We start from the raw sequence: 22304 nt of genomic DNA on the forward strand, positions 1-22304 counted from the left end.
AGATACTTTAGAAAGAAAAAATCCTAAGCCAGATAATAAAAAGGACAGGCAATAGTGTGCATTACCTGCTGTCAATTCCCCTAGGAAACTGATGTCTCAAACAATTATAACGCAGAGCAAGAAAAAAATAGACTTCACATTCCCCTCTGAAACTTTATTATAACACATGGATCCAGCAGGCAAGGAACACAAGTAAACACTGTGTTTATAGTAGTATAGAGAGAGGGAAGGAAAAAGGCAGCATAATGTAAAGATATTGGAAAATCACTGACCATGTATAAATGGTGAATCCAGTAATGCCAAGGCTGGGGGTTGAAAGTCATTCTCACTGACCCCAAAACACCTCCTCATGTCTCACTTCAAACCTGGGATAAAATATTCCAAACTGATGATTCTCTTAAATTTTCCATGTCCTCCCCAAACCTCTCTCCTTTCTAACTGTGCAGTCCATACACAGCTGACATTCACCAAACAGAACAAAGAGGAGAGGAGATGATACAGACAGCAGGGCATATCTGTATACTGGCTTGTTTCTAGGTAAACAAGGACCATTCAATAAATTAAATTTACTTTTTGTCTGTGTTTACAGCATAAACAAAGAGAGACCTTCAGAACAAGAAAGGTCATAACTGGATTCCCTCAAAGAAATTGTATCAAAGTTTCAAGTTGAGAAAAGCTGTCATTGATTAAACCAGGAAGGAAGATCTCTCATTTTGCTTACCCATCCTTAACACCCATCAGCGGGACAGTTTTTCTTATAGGGGAAAAAAACCCCACAAGAAAATGAGGTAGCTTTTTTAGGGAAGAACACTGCGCACTGAGAGAAACTTCCCTTCTTGGTCTTGTTCCCAGTTATTCTCTCTTTCAAATGCCACCTTGCCTGTACCAAGGACTGTTGAGAGAAGACGTCAGAAAAACAGGTAGCCTGAGGATCGAGGTGAGATGACAGAAGGGTGTAAGATGATGAATGCCCCACTAAAATTATTTCAGGGAAATGTGGAGCCTGGGTCTCAACTCCAAATGCTAAGTTCCAAGGAACAAAAGTTTATTTATGCCAGAAACCATCATTCCACTTCAAAGGCAAGAAAGTGAAAAACCAAGGCCTCTGTGAAAGCTTCTGGAATTATGAATGTTTCTAATTTGTTTCTGAAGAGGTTTAAAGTTTTTTTTTCTGTTAACTTCCTATCTGCTGGCCTAGGGCTCAGGACCATTTTAAAAGTTGCTTACTAACTATAACTATCTAATTACAACATTCTTTCACCATATGCATATTTTTTCCATCTTGACCCAGAACAGACTGTCCCAATGGCCACTTACTGTCTGATGGGTGAATGACTTAAGTATAGGGCTTCCTGTTGTGCGATTAAATTTGGTGATTCAATTTTATAATAAGGGACATTATTTTTTCTTAAAATAAATTAGACTTAAAAGTGCCATGCTGCTATAATGTAGTTTGCCCCAAATAGGTAAAATGAGGTCAGCTGCCACTGAGATAGAGATTATCTTATGTAAAACTTGGAAAAAGGAAAGAGCTCTTTCTCAGGGCACTTATTAACTCCTCGTACCTTAATACTGGTGTTAACAGACTCGGATTCCCCAATCAAAGTCATCCTTCCCCCCAATCTCCACTGGCTCTTGAATATATTTTTCCAAGAAAATTAAAGCAGGGGGGAATCGGATGCTGGAACTGCTCACAAGTCCTACAACAGGAAGTGAACTGTACAGCACGGGCAGAATTTGAGATAATGACTATCTTTCACCACCAGGCGCCTATGTGGAAATATGTTATGGCACAATCACCACCAACAGAAGCCATCAGTCGTTACTGAAGATGTGTCCATTTCAGCAACTACAAAGAAACCATGGAACTCATATTCCCTTAATTAATCTACACTGGATCTGATCTCCCTCCTCTGGCAATCACCCAGTCAGGACACACATCTCTCATTGCAGCAAAAAAGAAATAAATCATAAAAATAAAATCTAAAATCTTCTCATTCGTATAAAACCAAAGTAAAGACCCAGCTTACAAATTCTAGCCACTTGGCTGTGTTCCATGAAAGTCTTTTTCTCTCTTCTGTTTTAAATAAATTCTATTCCTTCATATTTTACACTCCCAATCCTGGTCTCTGGGAGAAGGAAGTGTCCATCTAGAGTGAAGGCCATGATGTAGGTAGCAATTTTGCCATTATCTTCCTCTGATTTCAGGGCCACGATGATTTGGTCATCTGTGTTAGGAATGAATTTGAAGGAAGAGAAGCCATGTGTTGGGGTTACTTCCCCAATACGGCTCATGGAGATGTCTCCAAAGTCTTGAGTAGAGCGAAGGAGAAGATTGGTACCCCTGTGTTCATCTTCCTTCTCATTGTAACGCTCATGGCTGGCCCGACGGGGCAAGAAAAACCATCGCTGTAATGTATCACTCCAACAAGCTGACTCATGAATTAGATAGCCTGGGGACATACACAAAAGGCATATGGAGTTAACAAAGTCTATGAAAGAGGTGAACAGATTCTGGTCTCTACCCATCTTACCTAGCAACTGAAAGCTGTCACTCTACATCTCCCCCTCCTTACAATCAGAGCCACCTGCACTCAAATCAGCTGCTAGTGCCCTGAATGCAGAAAAAGAAAAGTCTGAATATGGAGTTCAAATTTTCCTTGGACACAAGTATAGCTCTTTTCACAGGCTCATAGGCCATTTTGATGCTGTACTAATTGAGTATTTTTCCATGAGCCCCAGCTTTATTATTCATCTTCTCTTTAGAATTTCACATTTTTCAGGAAGATTTTACACTCTGGTTTTGTTCTTAATTACCCAGGGCAATAAAGAGCAGGGGAAAGAGGACCATTTAAATTTTAAAGCCTTATTATTTTAGTCATTAATTTGAATTATATCCCCTCTTTCCCCAAAGCAGCTAACCCTATAACCTTGAATTTTCATTTTGTTCTTTTCCCCACGTTTTAATGGAGGGGTGGAGGAACAATGAAAGAGTTAAGGGGAGGGAAGCAGGGCTAGCACAGATTCTAATTTGTGAGGCTGGGGAGGAGGCTGCAGTGGGATAGTAGAAGGGTTGCCCTACAGCAGGCTGCGATGATAGCCTAGGAAGAAGTTTACAAAAGAGGATCATAACCCTCATTTTTACAGATAGAAAAACAGAGTCAAGTAATTTGCCTAAAGAAACAAAAGGGATCAATAGCAGCTGACCCAAACTCAGAGACTTAGTGCTTACCATGTGCAAAGCACTATTCCATGCACTGGGGATACAAATAGAAAAGATAGTCCCTGCCCTCAAGGAGCTTATATTCTAACAGGGGAGATGATGAATATGGAAGGTTTAAGCCACAATTCATGTGGAAAGGTCCCATGGTCCTCAGGGTACAGAGACAAAGCAGATGGTGATGCCTCTTCTTTAAAGTCATTTCCACTGATAAAATCATATCAGTTTCTGATGTCGAAGCACTTGACAATGGGTTGGAAGTATTGCTGTTTCAAAAGCTCTGGGGTTTAGGGTCCTGGGCTATGTCCATCAGGGTCTACAGGGAGATGGTGGTCACAGTGGTGGTGCTGGTTTCACCTGCCTGGTACTCTGTGCTTCCTGTCTCTACCTCAGAAAAGTCAGCTTCAGCTGGGCTGGCTTGCCTTCGCTATGAAGGGCAGTTGGTGGGGATGGCTGGCCCCTTGTCCACAGGGGTTGCTTCCTTGGATAACAGCTGTGAGGGCTATGCTGGAAGCAAGACCAGAAGTTTGGGGGACTGGGGGTCTACCACGCCTGGGCTCCTGCACTTATCTAAGCATGGGTGGCAGTTGGCTAGCAGCTGCTGCTGGCAGTAACAAGGACGGTGAGCCCTTTCTCTACAATGACTATGGGGTTTGTGCTGGAAGTAGGTCCAGCACCATTCCCAAGGCTCTTGGGTTCAGTGTCCTGGGCTGTTTCCACTAGGGTCTGAAGGGAGATGGTGCTCAAGGTGGTGGTTGTTGGTTTGGCTTGCCCAGTTCATGTTCCTTCCTGTCTCTCCCTCAGGGTGCCTTACTGTTTCTGCTAGGCTGGTCTGCCTTCTCTATAGGTAGTGGTTGGCCCCTTATCCACAGCAGCTGTCTCCCCAGACAGCGGCTGAGGGCTGGGCCAGAAGTAGAACTATGAGATGCTGCTTAGGGTTCCTGCACCTATCTGCCAATTAGTGGCAGTTGGCCAGCACTGTTTCTGTGGCAATAAGCAAGGTAGATCCTTTCTTCACAATGATTTCTCCCTTCAATGGTGGCTATGGTAGCTGAAAACAGGTCTGGTGGCCCGGAGGACACTGCTATTCCCATGGCTCTTGGATTTACGGTCCTGGGCTATCTCTACCATGAGGTAAAAAGGCCTAAGGAATTGTATTATTTATGTATTCCAATGTCTACTGAGAACCAGATATGTCTAAACAGGAAGTTGCTGAGTTCAGATTATTATCTGTCAGTTTACACAGGACCACAGTAGACTTAAAAGGAAGTCAGCTTCACAGAATGGATAAGGAAATGGAATAAGGCATCTGGAAATAAGAAAAATTATTATATGGGAAAACAGATTTTCAAACATTCTTCAACAACCTTCACTGATATAACAGGATGGTGGTCCTGGGTACCTACTTACATGCTTATATTTTAAGGCAAGGAGATCAAATTACCATTTTGGCTGAGATCACAGAAAAAAGCTATAGCTTTCCTTTTGGCCTTCTGGCTGTCCAATCCAATCTAATCCTGAAGGGAACTCCTAGAATATCTTACCTGGGGGGCGAATCCCAGCTGCATCTCTCAAAGCATTGTAGTTAGACACCCAGTTTTCATGATATACATTGCCTTTGTAGCCAATCACTTTTACCCACTCAGGGTTTTCATTCATCACTTCACCGGTAGTAGTGGTCCATTCCTTGCCCAGGCCTCCGACATACAGATGCTCATCTTTCACAGCCAGCCATTCAGCTTTAAAACCTAGAGACAAGGACACTCAGAGTTACAGTGTCTCCACTGAGTTAAGATAAGACACTTCTGGTCAAAGCATATCACTTTAAAAAATTCACTTATTGTCCCAACGGGGCAAAATCTCCCTCAGGAGCCACTAGCACTAAGTAATCCATAGAAATAAAAGGAAGACTAGGAAAGAGAGGTTAGAAGTTGAACAATCCTTTCTTGTTCTAGCATATACTCAGTACCTTTCTTAACTTTTTGATGCCCCCCAATTCGTGACCATTGGATGGACAGAAGCACCATCTGAAATGGTCCAATGCAATCTGTTCTTGGAAGATCAACCCCCCCCCATATAACTATATATAACTGTATACACACACACACATACACACAAAACTCTATATAAAACTATACACATACATACATATACACACACACACACATACATCCTGATTGCCTGAATTCAGTACTTTGGCTGCTAGGTGGCACAGTGAATACAGTGAACTAGAGTCAGGAAGACAAGTTCAAATCGTGCCTCAGACACAGCTGTGTGACCCTAGGCAAATCATTTACTCTCTCAGCTTCAGTTTCCTCTGTAAAATGGGAATAATAACAGCACCTGCCTTTGTTCTGAGGATCAAAAAAGAGAAAACAGGTAAAGTACTTTGTAAACCTTAAATTGCTATATAAATGCTAGGTATGATGATGATGATGATGTTAGTGCAGCCAGGTGGCTCAGTGGATTGAGTGCCCTGCCTGGGCTCATCTTCCTGAGTTCAAAAGTGGCCCCAGACACTTACTAGCTGTGTGACCCCAGGTAAGTCACTGTTTGCTTCAGTTTCCTCATCTGTAAAATGAACTGGAGAAGAAAATGGCAAACCGCTCCAGTATCTTTACCAAAAAAATCCCAAATGGGGTCATGAAGATTCAGACACAACTGAAAAGTGACTGAACAACAACAATAACGATGATGATATTACCATCTCCTGCAAAAAAAAAGTCACTGGTAGCTACTGTGGTACCTACCACAGTCATTGCAAGAAAATTTTCACAACTTGTAGGTAAACTTACTTATCCCTATCTCAAACAAAGCTCTCCTAAATGGTGATTTAATCTTGTGAGTTTTCTTTATATAACTAGCTATATCCAAGGAGATGGGCCTCATTCAAATCTTCAGCCTGACTCCTGTTAATTTCTACGCTGTCTGATCTACCCAGGAAAAAAGTGGCAGGCATCTGCCACACTATTCACACTAAATACTTGTCTTGAACCTTGGGCAACATGGAAGAGATTTTATGTAGCCAATGCCACTGCTCACCACAGTCTTTATTTATTTATTTATTTATTTTAATTACAATCCATTCAAATTTGGAAAGGCTGCTGTTGAGTTTAAGAAACACAGATCAGACAGAGTATTAGAGCCAAGCTGAGTCTGCATACAAGAAATATCTCTGTTCTCATATTCCTCTGCTAAGGCTTTCCTTCCATTCCATGTCAAAGAAACTTTCTCTATTGCCCTGTTCTTGTTTTCTATTATGAGCTAGCTTGCTTTGCTCCAGTGTTTCTATTTAGTCTTCTGAAATGAATCTCTTTTTTAAGGAAGATATATATGCATAGGGAAACATATGGCCATAGAGCTGTCACTCATTGCATGGAAGTCCAATTTTAATTAGATGGGATTACAGACTTAGAGATCATCTAGTCCAACCCTCTAATTTTTTAGATAAGGAAAAAGAGGCCCAGAGTGTTTAAGTGATTTGTTCAAGGTCACACTGAAAATAAGTATCAAAGAGGATTTGAATCGAGGCCCTCTGATTCCAGAGGTAGTGTTCTTTCACTGCACCATGATGTCTCCCTATAACAGTATCTAAGGTTTAATAGTATGTATACACACACACACACACACACACACATACATACGGGAATGAAATAAGCCTCTTAACTAGCACAAGGACAGGACAGGGGAAAAGATCTTGCCACATGTCTAAGAACAAACATTAAAGCCCTAACCTGAGAACCAATTTAAAACTTTGTCTTTAAAAGAAAATTATTTTGTGGCAATAATGCCAAGGACATGACTTCTTTTAAGAAATATAAAGGAAGGGGCATGGAACTCTCATTGGGAATAAAGACTCATTTATTCAAAAAAGAAACCTATTACTAGAAAGATTTAAATGACACTGAATTTAGCCCTGGACATCTCCTTGTAGAATTCTTTAATCCTGAGCAGTAGAACACTATTTATTCTAGCTTTATTTCTTTGGATAAAAGTGGCAAAGATAGGCTCTTAATCATGTCCCAATTTGGTTTTTGATTACAAATGGGCAACACTCTTCATCCACCACCACCAGGAAATAAAATCTGTTCCAATTTACCTTTTCCCACTGTACCATCTCCATCTGACAGGATCACCCAAGGCACTGTCTTAGTGCCTTCAATCTGGTAGACCACCCCAGTTCGATCATCCACTGAGTAGAGCTTCCCATTGAAAACAATCAGCTCTGAGAGTTCCATGCCCCTTCCTTTTTCAGCCAGGTGGGATTCCAGGATGCCATCCTCTTTATCCCACTCTACAGTCACTTTGTCTCCACTCTCTGACAAGGTCAGGTAACCCTTTTTCAGGTAACTGAACCAGGTATTTTCCTTTTTGGCCCTGGATTCAGTGTCCAAGTCAGCAATAACTGCAATTCGGTATCGAACTCCATTGGGAGTCTTCTGGGAGGGAGAGAGAGGATAGGTATCATTGTACCGGTCAACAGAGAACTGACTAAGCCTCCGGTTGTGGATGTTGGGCTGGATCGGTCTTCCTGTGGATGAACGGTGGAAGCACAGCAACAGCAGCACAATACCAAAGCACAGTGAAGATACCACGATTGCCTTCCAGCGGAGTCGAAAGCGGGGGTCAGCAGCTTTGGTCATGGACGCAAGGACAGGAAGTCCACCCACAGTTATCCGAAGGGAGTGCATAGAATCATTCCATTCCAAGTGGTCATAGGGTTGGACGGGCATCAGACTGAAAGTCAGCAGGGACCTACATATCCAAAAAAGGAAGAGAGATGTTAGTAACCTTGAAAATACAGTCAACTTTCAATTATTTCAAATTAGATTCTTTCCAGTCCAACTTTTCCAACTGAAGTCTTGTTTTTCATACTTAGCCAACATTATGACTCTCCTTAATTAACCTGTGAAGATGTTAGCATGCTCCCCATTTGCTTTTGTCTTTTTTTATTTTTATTTTTTTAATTTTTATTAATTTATTTTGATTTATCAACAATCACTTCCATATGCTTTTGAGTTTTAAATTTTTCTCCCCCTTCCTCTCCACCACCCTCCCCAAGATGGCACACAATCTGATATAGGCTATACATTTACATTCCTATTAAACATATTTTCACCTTAGTGGTGTTGTAAACGAAAATTAAAACCAATAGGAGGAGCCATCAGAAAGAGGAAACAAAACTCAGCAGAAGGGAAAAAAATAGCAATTCAACTTTCACAGTTCTTTCTTTGGATGTGGATAGCATTTTCCATCATGAGGCCTCTGGAGATGTCTTAGATCCCTGTATTGCTGGGAAGGATTAAGTTTATCAATATTAGTCGTCACACAACGTGGCTGTTGCTGTATACAACATTCTCCTGGTTCTGCTCACTTCACTCAGCATCAGACCATACAAGTCTTTCCAGGTTTTTCTGAAGTCTGCCTGTTCATCATTTCTTACAGCACAATAGTATTCCATTACATTCATATACCACAACTTGCTCAGCCATTCCCCAATGGATGGGCATCCTCTCAATTTCCAATTCTTTGCCACCACAAAAACAGCTGCTACGTATATTTTTGTACATGTGGGTCCTTTTCCCATTTGTTTGATCTCTTTGGGATATAGCCCTAGAAGTGCTATTGCTGGATCAAAGGGTACGCACATTTTTGTAGCCCTTTGGGCATAGTTCCAAATTGTTCTCCAAAATGGCTGGATCATTTCACAACTCCACCAACAATGTATTAGTGTTCCAATTTTGCCACATCTTCTCCAACATTTATCATTTTCCTGTTTTGTCATGTTGGCCAATCTGATAGGTGTGATGTGGTACCTCAGAGTTGTTTTGATTTGCATTTCTCTAATCAATACGATTTAGAGCATTTTTTCATATGACTATAGATGGCTTTAATTTCTTCATCTGAGAACTGTCTGTTCATATCCTTTGACCATTTATCAATTGGGGAATGGCTTGTGTTCTTATAAATTTGTCTTAATTCTCTATATATTTTAGAAATGAGGCCTTTATCAGAGAGACTGGTTGTAAAAATTCTTTCCCAATTTTCTACTTCCTTCTAATCTTAGTTGCATTGTCTTTGTTTGTGCAAAAACTTTTCAATTTAATGTAACCAAAATCATGCATTTTGCTTTTCATAATGCTCTCTGTCTCCTGTTTGGTCATGAATTCTTCTGTTCTCCATAGATCTGATAGGTAAACTATTCCTTGTTCTCCCAGTTTACTTATGGTATCAGCCTTTATATCTAAGTCATGAACCCATTTTGACTTTATTTTGGTATATCGTGTGAGATTTGGGTCTATGCCTATTTTCTGCCATACTCTCTTCCAGTTTTCCCAGCAGTTTTTTTCAAAGAGTGGGTTCTTATCCCAGAAGCTGGGGTCTTTGGGTTTATCAAATAATAGATTACTATAGTCATTGACTACTGTGTCTTGCATATTTAACCTATTCCACTGATCCACCTCCCTATTTCTTAGCCAGTACCAAGCAGTTTTGATGACTGCTGCTTTATAATACAATTTAAGATCTGGAATTGCTAGGCCACCTTCCCCTGCATTTCTTTTCATGAGTTCCTTTGATATTCTGGACCTTTTGTTTTTCCAAATGAATCTTGTTATTATTTTTTCTAACTCTATAAAATAATTTTTTGGTAGTTTGATTGGTATGGCACTTGAATAAGTAAATTAGCTTAGGTAGGATTGTCATTTTTATTATATTAGCTCAGCCTACCCATGAGCAAAAGTGAGCTATTCTTTTGCATCACTAGTGTGGTGTTAGCAACAGTAAAAGACCTGAGTAAGGGGGCAGGTGAACAGTCTTATAGATCCTCCTGTCTCAGATCTTCATTAGGTTTCTATTTGAACAGCAGCCATACTTGTACATGGCCAAAAAACACCAAAAAACCAATTATGGTTTCTCTGTCATCTATCATATTGCTCTCTTGCAATAATGCATAATATTGTGAAGAAACTGCTTTGTAATTTTAAAAGTCCTATTCAGATACCAGCTATCATTATTACTATTGTTATTAAAATCTAGAGATGACTATATTCAGATGATCTTCCACTGTCTAGAGCACCAGAAATTCTCTATGCATAGGCTTCACCTTTTGGCACAGAAAAGGTCTTTGGCTCCTTCTGAGTAATAAAATCAACACACAAATGTTGAACTTTGTGTTATAAGAAATACACGTCTTCTAGTTAAGATGGCTGCCTGAAGGGATGCAGAAAGCTCAGCTCCCACATCCCTATTCTAGCGAAAAACTAGGTAGTGCAAAATGGAATAATAATCCAGGAATCCAATAAGCAAGTACAGCAAGTGACTTTCTCTACTCCAGAACTGCATAAAAAGTCAGCCAAAAGAAGCAAGCCCATCAGTCAGCACCTGTGGTAGCCTCACAATGGACTGGAGACTGGCCAGATACAGCTAGCTGTAGGTTATAAAGTTCTGTATCCAAGTCTTTTGTTGTTGTTGTTGTTTTAGGCAATGGGGTTAAGTGACTCGCCCAGGGTCACACAGCTAGTAATGTGCCTGAGGCTGGATTTGAACTCAGGTCCTCCTGAATCCAGGGCCGGTGCTCTATGCACTGTGCCACCTAGCTGCCCCCTGTAAGGTTCTGTTTCTAGAAGCAGCAAGAGTGGAAGGCTCCCCTGCTAGAGAGTCCCAGGGCAGTCATGGTGGGGACCTGGGAAGCAACTGGGAGTGACAGTGTTCAGACTAGGGTAACCCCAGGTCCTTAGGTTCCAAATCAATAGCATTCTGTCCTGAGATACATTGAGGGCTCTGAAGATTTAACATTCTGAATCTCAAAGATCTGAGGAGTGGAGGTGAGGTGTTAACCCAAAGAGGTTAAGGTCAGTGTACGAATCCAAGTGACCCAGGTGGCAGAGTCTGGCTTTAGCATAAGGATTCAGCTTAAGAACTTACGCTGGAGAGATGAGTAAAGCAAAGAAGATACTGAAAATTATAAAGAATTATTGCAGATACTAAGATATTCCAAAATCTAAACTAGAAAGAGACTAAGCCTGTTAAAACTGCAGGCAGAGACTCAAAGGAAAAAATGCATTTTCTACAAAGACTATATGAATACTAAGGAGAAATGAAACAAGAAAAAAAATGAAATAAAAAGCTCTGGAGAAAAGAATTAGAAGGAGAATAAATAGCTTAGAAAAAAAATTGCAAGCCTTACCTAAGTAACAGACTCCCTGAAAATCATAATAGACAAAATAGAAATCAATGATTCCATAAGACAGCAAGAAATACTGGAACAAAATCAAGACCAAAAAAAAAAAAAGGTAAGGTAAACAAGTGACTCGGAAAACAGCTCCAGAAGAAATAATTTAAGAATAATTTAAGTAGACTCCCTGATAACAATGATTTAAAAATAAAAAGGTCTGCACATTATATTTTTTTCTTAGTAGTATTTTTTTTTTCCAATTACATGTAAAGATAGTTTGCAACATTCACTTTTATAAGATTTTGATTTCCAAATTTTTTTCTTTCTTTCTCCCCTCCCTCCTCCTCCAAACAGCATGCAATCTGATATAGGCTTTACATGTACAATTATATTAAATATATTTCCACATTAGTCATATTGTTAAAGAAGAATCAGAACAAAAGAGAAAAACTATGAGAAAGAAAATAATACACTTCAATCTGCATTCAAACTCCATAGTTCTTTCTCTGGATGGGTGGGGATAGCATATTCCATCTTGAGTCTTTTGGAATTGTGTTGCTGAGAAGAGCTGTCTATCAGAGTTGGTCATCGCACAGTATTGCTGTTACTGGGTACAATGTTCTCGAGTCTTTTGGAATTGTGTTGCTGAGAAGAGCTGTCTATCAGAGTTGGTCATCGCACAGTATTGCTGTTACGGGGTACAATGTTCTCCTGGTTCTGCTCACTTTACTCAGCATCAGTCCATATAAAGTCTTGCCAGGTTTTTCAGAAATCTACCTGCTCATCATTTCTTACAGAACAATAGTATTCCATTCCTTACAATAGCATACATTCGTATACCACATCTTATTCAGCCATTCCCCAGTTGATGGGCATTCCCTAAATTTCCAAATCTTTGCCACCACAAAAAGAGCTGCTATAAATATTCTCGCACATGTGGGTCCTTTTCCTTCTTTTATGATCTCTTTTGGATACAGACCTAGTAGTGGTATTGCTGAATCAAAGGGTATCCACAGTTTTATAGCCCTTTGGGCATAGTTCCAAATTAATCTCCAGAATGGTTAGATCAGTTCACAACTCTACCAACAGTGCCTTGGTGTTCCAACTTTCCCACATCTTCTCCAAGATTTTTCATTTTCTTATTCTGTCACGTTAGCCAATCTGATAGGTGTGAGGTGGTATCTCAGGGTTGTTTTAAGTTGCATTTCTCTAATCAATAGTGATTTAGAGCATTTTTTTCATATGATAGCTTTAATTTCTTCATCTGAAAACTGCTTGTTCATATCCTTTGACCATTTATCAATTGGGGAATGACTTGTATTATTACAAATTTGACTCAGAAACAAGGGTTTTATCAGAGACACTGGCTATAAAAATTGTTTCCCAGCTTTCCTGCACATTATATTTTAAGAAATCATTTGAAAGATTCCACCAATTATTTGAAAGATACTTGAAAAGTAATGGTTCTAGCAATGATAGCCAAAATTCAAAGCTTGCATGTCAAAGAATCATGTTAATGCAAAAACTGATGTACAGTGATGGTAGTAACACTACAAAGCAAAACAATACTGAAAGACTTAAAAAATCCTGACTAAAGCAATGACCAACCACATCTCAGGAAATTCTATGTTACTCACCTCTCTAACAGAGAGCTAATCACTCAAGTGTACACAAAGGCATATATTTTTGGATATGCCACTGTGGATTGTTTTTTGCTTTACTATATTTATTTGTTCCATATACTCAAGTCTGTTGTGGGCTCTCTTCTCTCTCTACTCTCTCACTTGCCAACCTCATCGATTCCCATAGATTCAACTGTTATCTCTATAGGTAGATTACTCCCAAATCTGTATATCCCCTTAAATTAATCTGAACTCTAGTCTCATATCACCAACTGCCTATTAGGTGTTTTGAACTGAATGTCTTGTAAGCATCTCAAAGTGTCTAAGACAAAACTAGTTATCTTTCCCCAAAAAACCTAACCCTCTTCACCCTTACACATACAATCACTTGCCCAAACTTGTCATTTCTAAATCTACAATATCTCTCCTATATATCTCCCCTTCTCACCACTCATACAACCACTGTTTAGGTCATCATATCAAGCCTAGACTACTGCAATAGTCTAATTGGTTTTCTTTCTCCTTACTCCAATTCTTTCTCCACATAATCACCAAAATTATCTTCCTAAAGTGAAGATCTGACCGTGTCAATTCTCTGCCTCCACAAATAAACTCCTCCTTATTACTGATCTCTAGGATCAAAAATTACCTCTTTTGATTAACGTTTAAAACTCTTTGCAATCTGACCCTTTTCTACCTATCTAGTCTACTTATACATTTTTCTCCTCAACAAACTTTGCAGACCAGCCATACAAGCTCCCATTCTTATAACCATCACTGGCTGTCTCCTATGCCTGGGAATGCTTGACTACTACAGCTCTACCTCCTGGAATCTCTGGCTTCTTTCAAAACTCAGCTCAAAAGGCATGTTCTACATGAGGCTTTTCCTTGTATTCTCCATTACAGTTACTGCTTTCTCTTCCAGGGTCACCCTGTATTTGGTTTGTTGTGAATACTATCTAGATACTTGTACCTCTCTATGTACATGCTGTCTTTCCCATTAGAATATTGGCTCCTTGTGATCAGTGATTATTTTGCTTTTGTCTTTGTATCCTTAGCATAATTAATTACACACAGAGGGTGATTGATATGTACATGTTGATTGATTGATTGATTGAAATAATGTTGTGCAGGGGGGCCAATGTAGCACTGCTGCAACAGTTCAAAAGAGGAGCTGATTCTTCTCCACCCCTCCCCCTTAATTCAGTCTAGAACTCATAAGATAAGGTTCTCTGTTTGAGAAATGGAGCTGTAAGACTCTCTCCCCTTCTGGCCAGACAAAGGACCAGGGAGGCTGCATGAGACTAAGGAAAAAGCACTGACTAGCTCTGGAGTCAGACAAATTGGGTCCACATTCAAGCTCTGTCATGTATGATGCCTGTGTCTTCTTGGACAATAATAACTAAAACAGCCAGCATTTACACAGCTCTGTAGGGTTTGCAAAGTGCTTTACAACTATTATCTCATTTTATCCTCCGCTCTAAATCTAAGATTCTTTAATGAATCTGCACAAATAATGCAAAAGCACAGATCTCTGGGATGGAGTCAAACATGCCAATCAATGGCTTCTTGCAGCCCTTGGGGAGTGTACTCTAATAGGAGAGTGGCTATAACAACTTAAACACGAACTCAAAGTTACCAAATTGTGGGCAGTCCAGTCACTCTGCTATTCAAACTGAGGGATTTCCAGACTGTTCAGAAACATTTCCCTCATTTTTATGACTAAGGTTTGTCACTAAGGCCTGCCTGGGTGGGGAACCCATTTAAAAAACAAGCAATTACACACAAGCTACGCAGAGATGAGATGTTTGCACTGCATGTCTCAGTTATACAGACTTGATTGTTAAGTTGGTGTAGAGACATTTATACACACATTTTGCCCTAAAACGAACTCTTGTCATACTATGTAGTACCTAAACAATTTCCCTTCTAGGGAAAACTGATAGTCTTCATTCTTTCTTTAGTAGTTTTCTGCCTTTTCCTTAGTATCCTAAGAAAATACTTTCCTCTAATAGGTCATAATGAAAAAGAAATCTTTTTCACCTATTTCTAACTACCCCAAAAAGCTTCCAATCATATTCCATCTCTTTTGTTCTCTATAAATACATCCTGTAAGTGTACAGCTTATGTGCTTATGTGTACTTGTTGCTAAAAAGGCGGAATCAGGTGGGATTGCTTGTGTTTTTATTCAAGAAAGAACTTTAATGCTTTTTTATGAACAACAAAGAAACACTGAAGGCCCGGGATGAGACTGGCAAAGTAGCTATACAAGGAAAGGGACTCATCTAGAATTGTCTGATCTTGCCCGCATGCTTTAAACTTCCAAATCACTCATTTATTTATTTATTCTACCTATCACAAGAAGTGTCTGCCAATATTACTGCTCATCCTGATGGTTGGCTTCCCTTTACCCAACAGCCCAAAACAGAATGAGATGTTATCAAGGTATGATAGAATAAAAATCACAGAGGAACATGGTTTGTCAAGTCCATCTGTCCAGGCGGATCTGAATGAGATCTAAAGAAACCCTAAGGAACTAAAGTTCCACTGATGTTCTGTTTACACTGTGCAAGCCTAAATGTCAGGCAGCAACAAAGATGGCAATAATAACTACAAGCAATACAAGCTATATGAGTTGTTCTGCAGCCTAATTCCCTCTCCACCACTTCATCAGGGAGCTGTATAATAAGCTCTCTCTACCACTCATACATCTGTTGGCTTCAGTTAAACTAGTATTTCTCTGTAAAAACAGACCAAAAAAAAAACAACATATGATTATGGCCAGCTTGTAAAAACAGCTATTCTGAGTAAATGTGCAGGCCCAGTCATATCAGATCAGTTTTAAGATACTCAAAGCAGGTTCCTGTAGTGAGGCACAGAGGTAAGCTAGGGAACAGTTTTTATTTCTTCTAATGCACAATGCATTGATGACTACAAAAAAAAATAATAATGCCACAATCCATCTTTCCCTTGTTTGAGGATGAAGCCCCTTCTACAAGGACCATGGAACAAAAAGTACACTCAGAAGCCACTTACCTTCATGGATCCAGAAGGCTGTCACTCATCTCTAAAAGCACAGCAGATGAAAGTTACTAGACCACTTGACAAGCCCCACTCTATGCTCTCTCCCCCCCAACACCTAGAAGTTCTATAGCATTGTGTGACAGGTGGCAGAACACCAGCTCAATAGAAGCTAACCAAGAAAAACTCCTCCCCTTCCAGGATCTAGGCAGCTAGTAAAAGACATACCTCCCTGAGATAACAAGTGATAAAACCCCCAACTTCCTGCTTCCTCAAAAAGACTGGCATAGTCTTTCCATTCCTATGTAGCCAGTATCTCCTAGAAGCACTGCTTCAGTCTTAAAGGACAGACAACTTCTTCCCTTCATGGCCCCACTATACATGCTGATGTGTGTGAAATACTTACAAGAGCCCAAGTAGACAGAGCAGGCCAGTCTAAGCTTTTTATTCAGCTGTTTGCCAAAGAAAGACTTCCCAGGGAAAAGCAAATTCTGTTGACTTTCTGCAAGTCCTTGGAAATAATGATGGCAAATACCAAGAGCTTCAAATCAAACAACTTTGCAAAAGCCCTCTTGACCAATCATGATCAAAGAAATTTTCTGCTTTGGATTTGCTATAGTAGGCTTTTTTTGCATTTAGAAACCCAAATCCAGATTTATACTGGGAATGATTTGGGAGGGTGAGGTTTAGGAAATAAGAATTACCGGTGAGTAATGGTTGAGAATGGAATGAATTTTTGTCTCTAAATATGTCAAATGCTAGCCAAATGAGTAGGATCCTTGGATAAGCAACACAAGAGATTATTTAGTTTTCTTCCAGGTCAGCTGATTTAATTGTCATTAATGTATCAGCAAGGTGTTAACAATCAGTGATCTTTTTATAGAAATGTAAACACCTTTCTCTGGATGAATCAGAAAAGGAAATTTCCGTTGGCTGATGATGTATCTCCTCTGGTGATCTTTAAAAAAAGACTGGACTATAAGACTACCTGGAAGGACCATAGGTGCAGTGGATAGAGTGCTGAGTCAGGAAGACTCATCTTCATCAGGCCTCAGACACTTACTAGCTGTAACCTTGGGCAAGTCATTTAGCTCTGTTTGCCTCAGTTCCTCATCTGTAAAATGAGCTAGAGAAAGAAAGAGCAAATGAACCCAGTATCTTTGCCAAGAAAACCCCAAATAAGGTCATGAAGAGTTGGACACTACCGAACACTAACTGAAGGAAAAACCATGCAAATTTATTGATGTATTTGGTTCTTCTGGTATTAAAAAGCAGATAGTTCAAGGGAGTATAGGTCAGGAGAAACTGGGAAGGAGACTCTCATAGGGAAAAAGGGATTTCTTTCTCTCCACCCCCATCAGTCACAGAGTCTAGAAGGGGATATATACACCCAGAAGGAGATACACCATCCGACAGCTGGAGAGTCAATGCAAGAGAGTTCAAGGCAGAGACACTTCAGACAGATACATAGAGAGAAGCTGCTTTAAGAACCAAGACCTTCGGCAATAGAAAAGAGAGCAAATTAAGGAGGGAGAGCTACCTCTGGCAACTGAGAGTCAAGATGCAGAAAGGAACAGATTCTGGAGGTCAAGCTGAGCTATGACTAGCAGAGATATTTCACCCAAGGCAGGAGGGAGCTCTGTAAGAATTTATAGAAGAAAAAGGACTTTGAGGCCTGGTAGTACCTTGCCCATGTGTTCTCTATACTTGTGCATTCCTTTTGTCATTCAGTCATGGGTGACTCTTCATGACCCCGTGAACCATACCGTCCATGGAGTTTTCTTGGCAAAGATAGTTGAGTGGTTTGCCATTTCCTTCTCCAGTGAATTAAGGCAAACAGAGGTTAAGTGATTTGTCCAGGGTCACACAGCTAGCGTCTGAGGCTGGATTTGAACTCAGGTCTTCCTGACTCCAGGCCCAGAGCTCTACCCATGAGGCATCGAGCTGTCCCTATGCATTTCTACCACTGTACTTTATGCTGACTCTTTCCATAGAAGCTGTGTGATTTATAGGAGAATGCATTCCAGTTTTGTTTTGGTTTTGGAGGGGAGAAGAGGGGAAGTGGAAGAAAGTAGAATATTTTACAATTACTGTTTTCACTATGCCGTTTGGTAAATGTCTTTGCAAAGAGCTGTCTATTGGTTGACTGTTAATGGGCAGCACAGTGGTAGGGGCTCATGCTGCAAAAACAAGTTGGGGAGTTATCACAGAGGGAGTACTACAACTCATTTTCTAGGTTTTTTTTTGGGGGGGGGCAGGCCAATTGTTCAGAAAGGACAGAGAGAATTTCCATCTCTTTCCAATATTTTGATCTTATAATGGTTCATGTAAACTATTACCTACATAATCTGCCAATCTAGTGCCAAAGTGGCCAGCTTTTCCAGTCTGTTGACAGCTTCACAATTAACATTTATATGTATTAAAATAATAAATAACAGGGCTGTGGTCTGGCCAGAGTAGGTGCCTAAGTTTGTAATATACTCCTCCTTACTCTTGGAAGAATTTTTAGCAAAAGGGCATTCTTATAAGTTACAAGTGGCTCCACAAAGAACACTGCCATATTTTGCCTAATTAAATTGTTTTACACATAGGACTGAAAATGAGGAAATAAGAACCTCCCACTCCAAAGGAAGAAATCATGTCCACAGTGGAAATCAGATGGGAATCAAACAAGGTATGAGCCTAGCTTATTTTTGCTTCCTTCCCTATTAAAGAATCATAGTAATCATAGAATTATAATGGAAAAGAATCTATCTCGAAGGTCATGTAGTCTTACCCTTAGCCAGTACATGAATCCTGTTCACATTTAACCAGCTTTGTACTGGTTTCTCCATCCCAGTGGGCAATGTCACCATAGCACTGACCCAAATAAACAAGAAACTCTTATCTACTCTTCATTTTCAAATGCAGCCTCACATTATATACTAAACATTATCATTATGGTGGATTTCAGCCAATCTTTTATTTTCCTTCCTATCTCCCAACTACATACTCTCATCTCTAAATATATGTCTAAATCAACTCATTTTTCAATTAACTACTCTACAAAATGCAATTATCCCCAATTGCTTGCATATTCATTTATGTATTTATTGAATTTATTCATTGCAAACCTTAAAGTACTATGTCAATGCTTAGCCATTATTATATTCTCTGCATTTCTGCTAGTGTCAGTATTGTCTGTCTTGGACTTTAAGCGCCACCTTCTGATCCACTGTAAGAATCTATACTCATTAAAAAAAACCAAAAACCAAAAAACTACCCAGAGGTAAAAGGAACGGAATGCAAATCAGGAGACATTAGATCTATTTAAATTACTGCGTTTATAATGGGTGTACATTTTTAAAAGGTATTTTGTTTTAACCATCCAAGATCTGCCTTCTCACCCTCCTGCATCAACTCCCCACCCCACAATAGAGAACACAAGAAAAACAAAACTCATTACGAGGTCTATCAAAGAAAATTTCCACACTGGCCATGTCTAAAATTTTTTTGTCTCATTCTGCATTCTGAATCCTTCACTTCTCTGTCAGGAGTAAGTAGCATGTTTTCATCATTGGTCATCGCGAATCCTGGTTAGATAACACCTACAATTGTATTCCATCATATTTATATATCAAAGGTTATTCATCTATTCTCCAATTTATGGACACGCCCTCAAATTCCCATTCTTTTCCACCTGAAAAAGCACTATAAATATTTTTGTTACTCCTTGAAGTTAGTTTTGATTAGGACTAATCCCTCCCTTATTATATTCTTCCTCTAATTCTCCCTCCCTGCCCTTTTCCCTCTTATTTCCCTGGTTATGAAATGTATTTCTGTATTCAACTTTGTGTGTATATTCTTTCTTCTTTTGACCAGTTCACATAACAGTGAGGTTCAAGTGTCAGCTGCTTCCCTTCCTTCTTCTTGTTTGTATAGATGTCTACTTGTGCACTTCTGTGAGATCATTTTCCCTAACTTCCAGCACCCCCCCCCCCAGTGTATTCCTTTCCCCTTTCTCTTTTAATTCTTTTCTTGAAACCATCCAGACGTTACTGAATCATTCCTGGCCCTTGTCTGATGAGACTCTCTAAATGACCCAATGATCATGTTCAGAGAGGACACAAGCATAATCTATTTCCCCACATTCGAATGCAAGCAGTTTATCCTCATTAGGAGTGCTTTGAAGCCTTCTATTTTATAAAGATCTATTTTTTACTCTGTAGCATTATGCTTAGTTTTGCTGAGTAAGTTATTCCTGGGTATCCCTTTGCCTTCTGGAATATCACATTCCAGGTTCTCTGCTCCTTTATGGTAGTGGTAGCTGATATATATGATCTTGATTGTGGCTTCTCAAAACTTGAATTTTGTATTTCTGGCTGCTTAACAGCGATTGTTCTAAATCGCTGATGTTCCTGGGATTTCTATTTCTACTTTGTCCTCTGGTGCTCAGAGACAGCCAAATGGTATCAACTCATGGGCTTTTCCCTTCACATGGACCCCACCTAAATTAAGAATAATGCGGTAAATAGAAAGAGGCCGGTGTATGTTTAACAACATTAGACTATGACAGGCAATTTTAACATAAAGCACTCCCCGAGGGGAAAAAAAAATGGACTATGGCTTTGAATTTATTTTCCTAACATGAGGTCCCCAGAACACAGTGGTAGCTTTCTGGAATTCTTTCACCTGAATGCTCTCTCTACAGATGGCCTGTGTTGCATGGGGTGGAAGGTTAGTGCTAAGGCTGGACACTGGTGGAGAGTGGAATGATGCTGGCTCCTTCAACGTGCCTTTCAGCAGGGAGCCCAAGGCATGAATAGAAGGCTCATTCACTCAGGCAGTACACTGGGGAGAGACACTGCTTGCTCTCTCAGGAGATCCACATGGAGCAAGGTCTTAGGACGCATTGTTCTGCTGAAGAGCTCATGGTGTGAAACAGGGGCCAGGGCTGACCTCAGTGCCTGAAGCCCAGCTCTGTGGATGATCCTTTTGGGCAAAGCTGTGGGGGACTTCAAGGAGAGTGAGGAGAGGCGGGGTGTGTAATCTCTACCACTTGTGAAAGTGAAGGATCGATTCAAGTATATCTGGTTCCCTTATACACACTGAATAAGCAGCACACTTCACTATCCTCAACAGCCTCACCTATCTGAAGTCACACCGGCTTGTCTCCATGCTCTTGGACTGGCAGGGATGGGAGTCATTTATCGAAGTTGGCAGAAGTAGGAAGAAACAGAGAGTTGGGGGGCTGGGGGTGGGGCGGGAAGCAGAAGGAGGGCTGAACGAGCAATGAGTTTCCTATAGTGACTTGGAGAGAAACAGGTTTGAATAAGCGATGTGTCAAGTAGGAAGAGTAGAAAGGAGTGGTTCTGAAAGAGGGGGAAATAGATGGTGCCAGGCACTGAGGAGCCAGGATGCCAATCCATGGATGGAGAGGGCAAAAGAAGTGCCAGTCTGAGAAAAGGAGAAAAAGTGTCAGCTGGGAGGTTGAGAGGGGAGCCAAGGCGGCCCCAGTAAGGGAAAAGGAGATTCTAGGTGGGCTTGGTGCAAAGTAAGTTAGTGGGTCGGGGAGGAGGACAGAGAAAATGCAGGACAAGGAGGAGGGGGATGGGGAGCCAGAGCAGATGTCAGGGGGAGTGAGGAACGAGGTGGAGGGAGAGGCGGAGGCGCCAGCGCGAGCTGGGGGAGGTGTCACCATCCAGCAGAGAAACGGGTGGGGATGAGAAGACGCCATCCGGGGAGCGGGGAGAACGGGCGGCCGTGGGGGAGGTGAGAAGCGCCCAGAGCGGGGCTGGGCGGGGGGAGGAGCCGGCAGGCAGCCCGGCGGCGTCGGCCGCACCGCCGCCACTCACCCTTCTCGGTGCCGGCTCGGGCGGGGCAGCCTGAGCGGGGAGCACGGCCGGTGACGGCGGGCCGGCGGCGGCGACCGGCGACCGGAGGAACCTCGATCCGATCCAGTGAGGGCAGGAGGACGGGGCCGGGAAGTCCGCACTTCCGCCCCGCGCATGCCTCGCCCCCCCCTCCGGGAAGAAACTACAGCTCCCGAAAGCCTCTGCTCTAAGACTCCATTTGGGGAGAAGAGCGTTGCTGGGAATTGTAGTTCTTTGGACTTTAAAGGGCAAGAAGTTGAGAGAAAGGTGTACGGAGTCAGGGGAATTGATGAAGGATGTTGGAGCTGGAAGAGAATTATGAAATTGTTGAGGCCTACTCACCATTTTACCTGTAGTTGAGGTTAGGGGGATGGGGTGTTCATTAAGATAGCCCTGTTCAGTTTATTCCCCTT

At 41.0% G+C, this 22304-nt stretch overlaps 1 protein-coding gene across 1 annotated transcript; it reads right to left on the minus strand.

Annotated features, from left to right (window-relative positions):
* Positions 1-128: 128 nt before the first annotated feature.
* Positions 129-22034, minus strand: CANT1 (calcium activated nucleotidase 1). The gene is made up of 4 exons (XM_020965993.2): positions 21874-22034; positions 7320-7975; positions 4765-4968; positions 129-2453 (listed from the first exon to the last, which is right to left on the minus strand). The coding sequence occupies exons 1-4, from the start codon at positions 22026-22028 to the stop codon at positions 2083-2085; spliced, it is 1386 nt and encodes a 461-aa protein (XP_020821652.1). The 5' UTR covers positions 22029-22034; the 3' UTR covers positions 129-2082.
* Between the last annotated feature and the right edge of the window lie 270 nt (positions 22035-22304).

The sequence above is a fragment of the Phascolarctos cinereus genome, unplaced genomic scaffold, assembly GCF_003287225.1.
Source record: "Phascolarctos cinereus isolate Bilbo 61053 unplaced genomic scaffold, phaCin_HiC Scaffold_5;HRSCAF=322, whole genome shotgun sequence".
NCBI lineage: Eukaryota > Metazoa > Chordata > Mammalia > Diprotodontia > Phascolarctidae > Phascolarctos > Phascolarctos cinereus.